The sequence below is a fragment of the Haliotis asinina genome, chromosome 1, assembly GCF_037392515.1.
Source record: "Haliotis asinina isolate JCU_RB_2024 chromosome 1, JCU_Hal_asi_v2, whole genome shotgun sequence".
Taxonomy (NCBI): domain Eukaryota; kingdom Metazoa; phylum Mollusca; class Gastropoda; order Lepetellida; family Haliotidae; genus Haliotis; species Haliotis asinina.
Window position 1 is genome coordinate 100,905,565 of NC_090280.1, and position 12,337 is coordinate 100,917,901.

General features: G+C 38.9%; 2 protein-coding genes across 3 annotated transcripts in view; both read right to left on the reverse strand.

Annotated features, from left to right (window-relative positions):
- Positions 1-12,337, reverse strand: part of LOC137256808 (uncharacterized) — an 80,950-nt gene that overhangs the window by 9,386 nt on the left and 59,227 nt on the right. The gene's annotated exons all lie outside the window — the stretch shown is intronic.
- LOC137256890 (uncharacterized) lies at positions 3,921-7,125 on the reverse strand. Of its 2 annotated transcripts, none has more exons than XM_067794578.1 (4): positions 6,025-7,125; positions 5,590-5,656; positions 5,180-5,215; positions 3,921-4,599 (listed from the first exon to the last, which is right to left on the reverse strand). In XM_067794578.1, the coding sequence occupies exons 2-4, from the start codon at positions 5,654-5,656 to the stop codon at positions 4,211-4,213; spliced, it is 492 nt and encodes a 163-aa protein (XP_067650679.1). In that variant the 5' UTR covers positions 6,025-7,125; the 3' UTR covers positions 3,921-4,210. The 2 variants fall into 2 exon arrangements, with proteins under 2 accessions (XP_067650679.1, XP_067650678.1); XM_067794577.1 differs by having other exon boundaries at positions 5,590-5,662; positions 6,032-7,123.

Below are 12,337 nucleotides of genomic sequence, written 5' to 3' on the forward strand. Positions count from 1 at the left end.
AATGAACTGTAGAAACCAGGTGTGTAGTGTAAACGTTCAGGTATAGTAATAAGCACAATGGTGTAATGAGTCATTAATGCATTAACCGTCGTATCTGCTGGTGAAGTATACATTAAAACAATTATGCAAAAGAAACTAAAAGTACACACAAAGAACAAGCAGATTGTCCATTTACCTGATCTGTTGTTACACATTGTTGCATCCTGTGGTGAGTGACATGTTATTACACGTGTATGTCGTTTTATAGTGGTGGTTGAGGTTGGTGGTTGAGGTTGGTGGTTGAGGTTGGTGGTTGGGGTTGGTGGTTGATGTTGGTGGTTGAGGTTGGTGGTTGACGGTGGTGGTTGAGGTTGGTGTGAGGGGGAGACGACAAATACAAATGCGTGTATTGTGAGCGTCCAACTGAATAATAATCATGGAACAGTCACGTGACGCTTTCGAGTAGGTAACGAGTGTTTTTCTGGGTGGAAAGTACTGACTCCCTTTCAAATGCACAACTTCTCTTCAGATTATTAAGTTATTCGCAGAAAGACTCGTAGACATAGTCCAACAATGTGTGTTATAATTCACTGTTGCTAACGAGCGTACCAAATTATTCCCAATTACATATTCTAGTTTCAATATGTTTAATATGTGCATCCTATTTCAAAAGTCATCTTCCGGAGGAAGGATCCATTTTAAGGAGTTCAATCTTGCTGTATAAAAATACTGTTTGGGCAGTTCAGTCACCTTTTTGCGTCTTTGCGAACGTTATCCTTGACCAAGCTGTCGGACGCAAACTGGTCAGTGAACTCCCTGAAAGGTGACGACACAGAGTCCACAGGACACAACCGTAGATCATACTAATACCATACTGACAAGGTTGACAACTCATAAAATGATTTCAGGTCAAGCCTTGCAGTGTCCCTGGAAAGGACGATGTCCTACGCCATTCTACGCCGTGAAACTGTGTACGTTGTTTTCGCTATTTTAATCGACGCATCACGACTAATGGTCCCTTGGAATAACTTACGTGAATCGTAACTTCTATTTGATATTGGATAATTGGATTAGGGACTACTTTCTTGGGTTCGAGTCCCAGTTTAATTCATATTGATCATATTTATGTCTCACAGGATCAAATTTATGATAGTTTGTTTAGTTTCTTACATCATTTGTATGTTACACATGGGGCGTAGCCTAGTGGTTAAAACGTCCGCTTGTCACGCCGATGATCCGGGTTCGGTTCCCCACAAGAGTACAACGCGTGAAGTCCATTTGTGGTGTCCCTCGACATGATATTGCCGGAATATTGCTAGATGTGGCGTAAAACTAAATTCACTCAGTAACTAAACATTACAAGTAGGCTAACACGATTTAGTACGATTAAACTAATCACAGTTTTCTCAGCGATAATCCGTACAGCGCTCTGTACAGTCGTTACGAGTTCTCACTGTGACAGATTTGATTTGAACTCGAATGCCTGTAATATTTACAAACCAATGATTACGGACTTGATACTGAATATTCTTCCACCAGCTATTTTCTACATTCGTCAAATGGATCTATATAGTTCATATACTTGGTACAGTAGAGATCTACTTCTTATGCCCCGTATGTACTTACATTTACAATCCTGAACAAATCTGATTTGAAAATAAACAAAACGTAACACGTTGTAGAACATCATTATAATGGTGATTGTGTGGAGTGAGTTTAGCATTACATCGCACTCAGCAATATTCAAGCTATGTGGCGGCTGTCTAGAAAGAATCCAGTCTGGACAAGACAATCCAGTAATCAACATCTACGCAACTGGGATAGCGATGAAATGTGTCAACCCACCCAACTAGTATTATCACCGACTCCAGCAGTTGCTTCTTACTACAAACATGGGTTGACCAATTCAAACCCGGATCTTCACGGGTGTAGTATGTGGGACCATTATTCATTGTGCAAGACTGGTTTATATGTACTACACTGAAACCTCTCTTATACGGACCTCAGATATCCGGAAACCTCGCCCTCAGGACGATAATTAGAATGAAAAGAAATGCAAGCTGGATAAAATACTTCTGATATCAGGAAGCTAGACAGAAAGGTAACATTCTGTATACTTCCATCCGGGTACGGGGGAAAGTGTTGAGACTCAGATATCAGGAAAACATTGTTCTGTTGATATTGATGAAGGGGGCCAATAGAATGCTATATCAACACTCCTGTTGTGTACAGATTGAGAGGTCTGGAATGTACTACAAGCGCATAGGCCTTTCCAGCATAGTCTAGTCTAACACAGAGCGACCAGCAGTTTTGTAAAGATCACAACTTTGCACCATGCATGGATGCTCAGTCTAGGACTATTCTGGATGTTTGAATCACTTCTGCATGCAGGCAGTTGAACATGATCAATACTGTCTTCGTTATTATGTCACAAGGTTTATATAACATAGTACGACCACTCTATATTTCAATGACATAGTAACTCAGACTACTAATATTTCCTTATAGTGTCTTTACTCATTCTAGAATTCAAATGTTGATTATCCGATAACCCAATTGTTACACACACCTCAGGGGTGTTTGTTGGTTTCACAGCGAGATATATTACGGACCGACTTCCAGTTCACGTACAGTTTCAGTTTCAGAATCAACACGTGCCACTGACATAATGAAAATGTACACATGTAAACTATACTGGGCAAGGCATTGGAGGGACATTTAAGATTCTTGTGTCACTGATGATAATCAGTGGAAGGGTAGCGTCATCAGGTTTATTATCCAACGTCAATGTCACGCACTTTGACGAACTGTTGCAACAAAGTGAGTGAGTGAGTGGGTTGTTGGGTTAGTGAGAAGCCGAAATATTTTAAGCTTATAGTCAAAACCATGCGTATGGAATATATCAGCATTTTACACCATTTGACATGAGTGATTGCTTTTAACAAGATTCCAGCAATATCACGGCGGTGGACACCAGTCTTCACACGTTGTACCCACCTGTCTCCAAATGCCTGAGTGCAATTGTACATTGGCTCATTGTACAGGAGCGATACTATCTGTTATGACACGACATGGAAATAAAGCGTGGAAACGTCCATGTGAAGTAGTGTTCGTTGCTGGATGCCTGGCACATAGCCAGAATGGATGCGTGCATACTTACAGGAAAAACAAGTCTCTGGTGAACACCTGCCATGATTCTAATTTGCAAAGGCAGCAGCGCGAGTGTGTCTGTGTGTCTGCGTCAGTGAGTGAATTATTGATTGCTTGCCCATCAACCGTTTTTCCAAACATTCAGAAAGATGTTAATTTACGTAAGAAGATGTGTACAAATCTGTCATGTACAAGACAATATACGTGATGTATGTATGTATGTATGTATGTGTGTGTGCGTGCGTGCGTGCGTGCGTGCGTGCGTGCGTGTGTGTGTGGGTTGATGGATGGATGCATGTAAAGTTATAACGATGTTTCTTACACTTCTATTTTTTACGTAGTATCAATTCATTAATGTCTCGTAAGCTACTTCGTAGTCCAACTGACCGGGTACTGTTTTCAGTGTGTCATATCATATATCAATGTATTTTCTTCCACGTGCGATACATAACAATACAGGTGAATGTAGTATTTTTCAGAGGCGCTTAAGGATAGGATTCGGGTAGTATTACTGTTACGCAAATTGACACTCAAATTAACATCAACATTAACTTGACTGTCTCGTAACGACTTAACTGTCTCACAATAAACAAACCTCTTTTGACTCTGATGTTGTTAAGCGTGACGTCAAAACAAACCCAAACAACATTTCACGAAAGAACTTGATGCCGTGTCAGCTCTAACGGACACATGATTAAACCTATTTAGATACAGTGACATTCAGCTTGAGCAACGACATGCCTTTCATGGTCTACGCAGACCACAGGTGAACAAAATCAGAAACTATTAAGTTGTCATAAAAAAAGAATTTATTTTGTTTCTACGACATCGCACAGGTTCAATCGGATCGTATCCACTGCCTCTTGAGTCGGCAGTTGCCGAGTGTGATGGAATTACATCCCACCCAATCTCGACCTCACATAAATCTTGTTCCTAAATCTCGTTAACGCACATCAACAAAATCTTAAACGCAGCAGTAGAAACAAAAGTATATCAAAGTCCCTGTCCCGCAGGAATGGTATAGAAAAAGAAACAAATAATATAAATCCCGGATTTAGAATCGTTGTATTTCGTCAGTCCATCAGCGAACAAACATTCCCCCTTCTCTTGAGATGTCTGTACCATCAACCGACGTCACACTCCCATCCAGGCCGATCACCTTTCCATCGGTACCATCCCCTTTTACGACAACACCTCTGCCTCCGGGGAACCTGGGATCGTTAGTGAAAACTTGGCCTGGAATCATACGTCGGTTCCTCAACATCAGGTACCGCAGGAACTGTTGGAACTGTGCCATGGTCCGAGGGTTGTTGAGGACGCCGGGGAATCCAGTAGGTAGCTGGTAGATGCCGGGAGCTTGACCTTGCAATTGACCTTGACCTAGACCTGACTGTGGGTACTGGTTGACCTGACCTTGACCCTGATTTAGACGTATGCCATTCTGGTTAGGATTTGCCCTCCATAGTGTATCTGTAAGTAAGAAATGTTATGATAGTGCTATACAACATGACGATTTGGCAGATCTGTGAATCCCCAGCATTGTCACCTTACAAAAAGGAGTGAACAATGTTTGAGCAGGATGTAACAGTTGACACATCGAGAGTTCACTAAAGTCATCAAACAGTACTCCAGTAGCGGATTTCAGAAACCCTATAGCAGCCTTCAGGTTAGTTGGTAACGTTCAGATTTTGTTACCACACCTCATGTAATCAAAGTCGGGACCACTTTGGACAAGGATTCCCGAAGATATCGTCGATCTTGTTGGGCAAAGCAATAATGCCTGAGGAGAGTATGAGGGAATGAAATCTTTTCATGGCGTGTTGATGCTAAACGTTAGGTTTGTGTTTACAGATAAATTTCGGATGCCACAAACTGCTTCAAAAGATCCAATAGAGTTAGTTACTTGCACAGTTCACCAAAGGTTTGAGTTTGGGCTTCAGATCAAACACTTTCATAGTTCAAAATCACCCTGCATCGGTTTTGACAGGAACTAATAGTGCGGAGTAAATCTAAACTCATTCACTAAACTCACAGGAACGAATATACGTACTGTAAGGATTGTTGTTTGCTGCTAGTCTTCTGTCTCCTGGTAAAATGATAAAAATCATGGTATCACAAATATATATAACCACATTAGGTTTATCAATTAATGTTGATAAACATCACCACCATTGCATACTATCAACAAATATATTTTTATTGTAAAATAAGCAATGCTTCTTTATTATTAATACAAATATGAAAATAATGCATGCTCAAGCAAAACATCAATACATACGTTGCATAAGTTGGGGTCATTTTCAAGCAGAGTTAATTTTGAAATAGGACTCGCGTCCCACTTGACGGGACAGGGAGATATTATAATCATTTAGTGCATCCTGGCTAAAACGAGCACTACCTTATCAGTGGTTCTCTATAGTAGACAACAAAACAAATGTTGTATGAAAGAGGGGTACTTACTCATTACCATGCTATATCCGAGTGCACAACAGATGGACATAAGGAAGACTATCTGAAGGGTATTCATGTTGTCCTGTGATGACAAAAAACCCCAAGTTTCAATGGTATTCGATGAAAGAGCTACAACAGTAAATGGGCTACAACAAAACTGTCAGAACATTTATATTATCTTTACACCATAACTCACGAACTATGTGTGGCAATGATATGAATAATTATAAGACAAAAGAACACCTATTCTGCTTATGAAAGTATTTAATTGTTCACCAAAAGGAAAAAGGAACCACAAATCCCAAATAATTCATGCATAATGTAGTGAAAGTTACTAAAAGTTACTAAAAATTAGAATACAATTAAAATTGTGTTGTCAAATTCATCTAAACAAACTTTGCTTAGTGGCTACATGTGATCAGACTAAGCAAGGCTATGAACGAGCTCTTACCCCGATCCTGGTAGATGCAACCGTACACTTAAAAGCGGAGGAGGTACTGCTTCAACTGGTTTCAGGAGGGGTTTTTATAGCAAAAACTCGTGATGCAAGTCGTCCATGGGAGGAGGTAAATCTACATACTTGTCACGTTAATAATTTACAGCACGTTTCCTCAGAACACGAAATGTTTTCGCTCATGTCCTCTGGAATTCGAAGGCAGCAATGCATTGTCATCAGACAAATGTACAAAAGAGTAATATTTTGACACATATTCCGGCCAAAGAGTGATTCATTTGTTTGTGATGCTATTATTGGCATGAAATATGTCTTTATTAATTGTTCTTGTAATTGATGTGACCGATATATCAAACTCTACAACATCTACAAAGCATTTCTCTATTGTCAGCCTGTTCCGTCAGGTATGACGTACTTAGTGGCCTATATACGTCACGTATATTGGACTGGAATTTGATATAAGTAGGTCCTATTATATTGTTAAACCAAAGCTATGTATTTCACTGTCCAGTCAGAAACTATAACATTAATGAATGAATCAAAGTTGTTTTGTGTTTTGTGACAGTCTGTGTTTCGGTATTGGGCCTTTTCATAGAGAGCCTCGACTACACAACGTGCACAGCACAGCTTGTTAATATCTTTTCGTATGTGCCAAGGACATGTTTAGATATTTCTGTTGAATTCCATATAAAGTGTCAAAAATTCAAAGCCACGCTTGTCGTAAGGGGCGAGTAACGGGATCTGGTGGTTAGACTCGCTAGCTTAGTTGACCCATGTCTTCGTATCAAAAATAGGTCGATCAATGATCAGGTTGTCAGTCACTACCCAGATAACACGACGTCATCGGTCCGTCAGTGGCTACAATCGGCAAGCCGACAGTGGCTTGTAGCTAGCGGCCCGCTCGCCAGCTTGTATGCTGTAACAATGTGAGTGAGTGAGTGAGTTTAGTTTTACGCCGCACTCAGCAATATAACAGCTATATGGCGGCGGTCTGTAAATAATCGAGTCTGGACCAGACAATCCAGTGATCAACAACATGAACATCGATCTGCACAATTGGGAACCGATGACATGCGTCAACCAAGTCAGCGATCCTGACCACCCGATCCCGTTAGTCGCCTCTTACGACAAACTGAGTCGCCTTTTATGGCAAGCATGGGTTGTTGAAGGCCTATTCTACCCCGGGACCTTCACGGGTCGCTGTAACAATGTTACTATAAAGGTATGCAACGTTGTTACATATATTTTCGTAATGAAACACGCTGTTTACGGTAAAACCCAGTTGTGGATATGCGAGAATATAATTAACGATCCTAACACATTCATTTACAAGAAATTTAAGAGATAAACAATTCGACTGCCGAAAAAATTAAAGGTGATGAATCGTGAACAGTTCTGCCTCATGACCTGTTTTGAAAGAACTGGATCGATATTCGCATACTTGTAATTTTTAAAAGCTTACGCCTTAATTTGGTGTAGCATAAATATTTGTTTTACTAATTTAATTAATAATTTAAAGATCCAATTAAGTCAAATTTTGCACATTTGTGAGGAATCATCTCCCCTTCAGTCACAAAGTTCTATTCAATTTTCCGTTGTTTATTTATTGAAAGGCAACAATTTAACAGACATATGCACAGTACCGTGAACTAATTAACGTGACCGCCTTTGTGATTGTCCATTGTGGAACAATACATAAGTTCTATAAACTGAAATTGTGTGCGCAGTGCATATATAACTTCAAAATTTCCTGTCAAATTTTAGAAACATCCATCCCAAACTCAATTCATGAAAAGTATGCATACAACACTGACATAACTGAATATAACTGGTACGTCTCCGTCGCATTCATTGTCCCAACGTTGGAATTATAATTTTATATTATATATCGGCAATGTCGTCGTCTGATTTATTTATTCAAAACAGCGTTGTTGTTGTTGCTGTTGCTGTTGCTGTTGCTGTTGCTGTTGCTGTTGTTGTATTGTTGTAGTTGTTGTTTTTCCTCTGTGATGTTTTCCTCCCGTATATGGGAGGAAGTGTTCTAGTAGTGTTTTCAATTCGTTGAACTCATTTCGAAAATGTCACCCAGACAAAAATCCATTGTTTATTGAGAACATTAAAAAATTAATTAAGTGATAACACATTCCTTTTAGCTGTTAATAAAAGATGGTATAAACCTTCGGACTCCCTAATATGTAATGTAAATATGATTTCCTATTGTTTCAGGTGCAGTACTTTAAAATACTGATTTGCGTTTTAAATGGACAGACAAGGTGGTCGCAGTGTACACAGGAACCCACAAAAAATTGGAAATTGATATCTATGATGTTTCTATTTAATTAAATATAAAATAATAAATATATCAGAATAAACACTCAGCGTCCACACATTATTTCCGTTTTTGTTCTTTAATGAACGAATGAGTTTGGTTTTTGGTTAAGCAACATTCCAGCAATATCACGACGGGAAACACCAGAACTTGTAACATGTAGGAAATCGAGCCCCTGTCTTCGGCGTGACGAGCGAACAGTTTACAACTATGACACCCCCACTGCTCCTCCTGCTTGAGACTAGGATGAGTGCTAATTACACACACTCACAATTTACTATGGGTTGATTATTATCCAAATTCATGAATGATTGTTATAAATCACGAATATATTTTAATGAAGGCCAGTTGGAGTTTTGAACATAATTGAAGTAAGAGAGGAAAACTACTGATATCAATATCTTTAAGTTGTACGCAAATAAGTTCATGAAAAATTTAGATCATGACATTGAATATCTTGTGGACACCTAGAACTGCAGTATGTTATACAATTTATACAGCAAGCAGTTACTTTTATAGACAATTCATGTATTAGTAACTCTAAATTAAATACAAATATCGTTAATTAATCATTACACTTTGTTAATCATCTCTTTCATAATCATTATATTGAAATTAATCATAAATTTATATGAAACTTTGTAAACTTAAATTACGGACACACCTACAGACCTACTCAATCAGAAATACATTGTGTCAAGAACAGAAATTAATGCAAACTTTATGTTTAATCTATAACCAAAATGATTATGTAAATTGGTGGCCACTTTTATATATGTCATAAGAACCTGTCCTGAAGTGACAGTATCAGTAAATACTCATTGAATGTGATAATCACCTGAAATCTATCCATTTAATTACAGATACATGTATACTGAAATTTCCTTCAGCGAGTGAGTCAGTGAGTTTTCAGCCCCAATAAAAGACTTTCACATATTTCGCAAAGAAATATAAATTATTTTCATCATAGATGTGAAAACTGCAAGTCACACAATTCAGTAAATGATGTCCAAAAAAATGTATTTGTATTTATTTTTGCGCCTGATATAATAATTTTATCGTGTCCTTAATACGGATACAAAACACACATACTCTCCGTTAATGTAGCGGCTTGCCACCAGTGGGACACTGGTTTGCCGACGGTACCACCAGTGCCACCGTTGGGCCATCGAAGATCAGCTGGACACGCCATAGGTGGCCCACCGGTGGCCACCAGTACAGCATACGGTGGGGCATGGGTGGCCAACCACCAACGTGCTATCTGGGTAGGTCTGACACTATTTTTTGGAATATTGACATTATTACATATTGTAAACTCACTCAGTCATAATCTCTTTCGTTAGACAGGTCTTGAGTATTGTCAGCGAGATACAAAGTTGCGTATATCCGACGTCAGACATTAATCAGCCGGGCGAGGAAAGTATTACTGCCAGACAAGAGATTCACAGTTCAAAATACGTGCCAAGGAACACGTACATAGAAAAACATGTTCCATATTTTGCCCTTGATTCCTTGTTCATGTATTTGGACGAGGTAGTTTGCACGGGAGGGGAGCGAAGGTAGCAAAATGAGTAATAATTCAGGCTTTAAAGGCGTGAAGCCCTGCAAGATGATAATGGCACAGCTATGGCTGTAACAGTTGGTTGTAACATATGGCGACAGTGTGGCAGTAATCGAGCCTGGATTAGACAATCCAATAATCAACACAATGAACATCGTTCTATGCAAATGGGAACCGATGACATGTGTCAAACAAGTCAGCGAGTATGACCACCTGACAAGTGTGAGTTACTCAAGACCAATTCTAACCCGCATCTTTACGGGCATATAGGTTCAATATGTTCAATGAATGGCCTTGTAGACAGATAGAAATAGCAGCGACAATACTCCTTCCTCTTTCATAAGAAACCTCTGCCAAAAAGCAGAGTCCACTGTACAATTAATAATATGACTTTATTCGTCCGAAAGGGAATTTGTTGTAATCAGCTGGTGTGGTATATAGAACAATAAATAGTACATGTAACAACATGAGAATCACAAAAACAATACAGTATTTACACAAGGGGACTATGCTATGACATGCATGACAAGTATTACATTCAACAATGATAACTAGTGTAACAAATGTACAGTTGGGCAAGATAGTATTTTGGTATGTGACGTATTACATAAACATTAAAGAAGAATTAGCACTCAAAACGGGTTATGAAAGAACTGCGAATTGAAGTAAATACCTGATGCCGAAGCTACTAACTTAAAACACAAAACATAATAAAACAACGGGGCGTAAAATATGAGGGTGAAGAACGAGAAAAATCGACAAAATATTTACTGGTTTAAAGTAGCGATGGTTTTTGGAAAAAATGTAAATTCTCAAAAGTGGAGTTTGGAAGAAGCGTCGCTATGGAGGAAATGCGATTTTGGAAGCTAGTTTGTCGACATACTGCTTGCCTAAGGGAGTTATATTTACCAAGGAGACTCCTGATAATTTGTTGGTTTGATTAATGGTTTTGGACATATTTTGCAGTGTTAGTGATTCAAGTGAGCTTTTTGTATGGTAAAAGAATGAATGCCTTCAACAAACGTTTTGTAATATAAAACAAGTGTGAAAGAACTAACATTAAGGGGGTTGAGTTTCCGCAAATAATACAACCTTTGTTGGAATTTTTAGTAGATTCCGTCGGTGTTCGCAGTAAAACGGAGCTTGTCACCAATAGTGGTGCCGGGATATTTGGATACTGGGGCAGCTTCGATGCTGCAATTATAAGTCAGCTTTAAACGTAGGTTTCTTCATTCTAAAGTCTATAATTATTTCTTTGGTTTTCTTTGTATTAAGAACTAGGAAGCTGTCATGACCAGACTTACAGACATTTCCTATAGCTTGCTGGTAATGTGAATCATCGTTTCTTCTTACTAGTCCAACAAATATTGTGAATATATGCAAAGGTTAGTCATTTGTTTCCCTGGAAAAAATCGAGGACGTATGGTCAAAATAGGGAATTGCATCGGACAGTTTTGTCACTGTGTATTGTAAATTCGCGGACATCTATTTTCGCGCACCTATCACTTCCGGATCGGTGAAGTGATCCGTGTTTGTAAACAAACTTCAAAGTACAGTTTGTTTATCAAAAGTTTTCAAGCAAACGTATTTTTACTCCTCTGCACTAATGCAAAAACATCAAGACGAAATTATACCCTAAAAAATAGTTTCCATTCATGACATCAGCAATCTGCTGGTCGTCTGTATTGGTAAATGGTAATGCTGAAAGGTCATGACCCCAGAAGGCTTGGTTTTGTCCGGGAAAATAGCTGTGGAAGCCCATTTCAGACACGATCCTTAAAACTTTATAACAAATTTTTGTGAAAGGTGACTGAGGAAAAGCTATTATAATGACTTTTTATGCTCAAATCAAATGGTTTTAATACTGTCGTGTGGATGATGGCTTCGTCCAGCTACGACAGCGATGTGTCAAATGCTGAAATTATAATTTTATGAACGTTTTAAATTTATGAAGGTTTGTATATTGTTGATTTTTATGTGCCTTGTTAATTCCGCATACCGTGCCTTAACGTGTCCGGTCCGCGAATATTGATTACGCGAGGCTACAATTTCTTGGAAGCTTTACTGAAGCCTGTGATAACGAACTTCTAAGCGTATGCTTTAAGGATGTAACATTGTGCCACTATCACCTCGGGCTTCCCCGTAATATCAAACAGTTAAATGATACGCTGTGATAATAATATTCAAACTTGCGTTGAATTCTCCTTACTCACAAACTCGATCGTCCACGTTCGTTATTGTCATTTGCTCAAGATAGCGTCCTGAGAAAAATAGGACATATCACTTAGGCGACCCGGTCAACTGGTCACACATGACCACCAAGAGAAATTTCGGACAGTGTATGACCAATTAAATGACCAAATATTGTCGTCAGTAAGACGAAAATGGTAACGTTATCACACACATTAGGCCT

Bases quoted from the DNA above. Each gene is read 5' to 3' on its own strand.
- LOC137256890 (XM_067794578.1), bottom strand. From the start codon at position 5,656: ATGAATACCCTTCAGATAGTCTTCCTTATGTCCATCTGTTGTGCACTC. The intron at 5,216-5,589 runs GTAAGTACCCCT...TCATTTTACCAG, and splicing joins CGGATATAGCATGGTAATGA to GAGACAGAAGACTAGCAGCA. The intron at 4,600-5,179 runs GTACGTATATTC...TCTTACTTACAG, and splicing joins AGCAAACAACAATCCTTACA to ATACACTATGGAGGGCAAAT.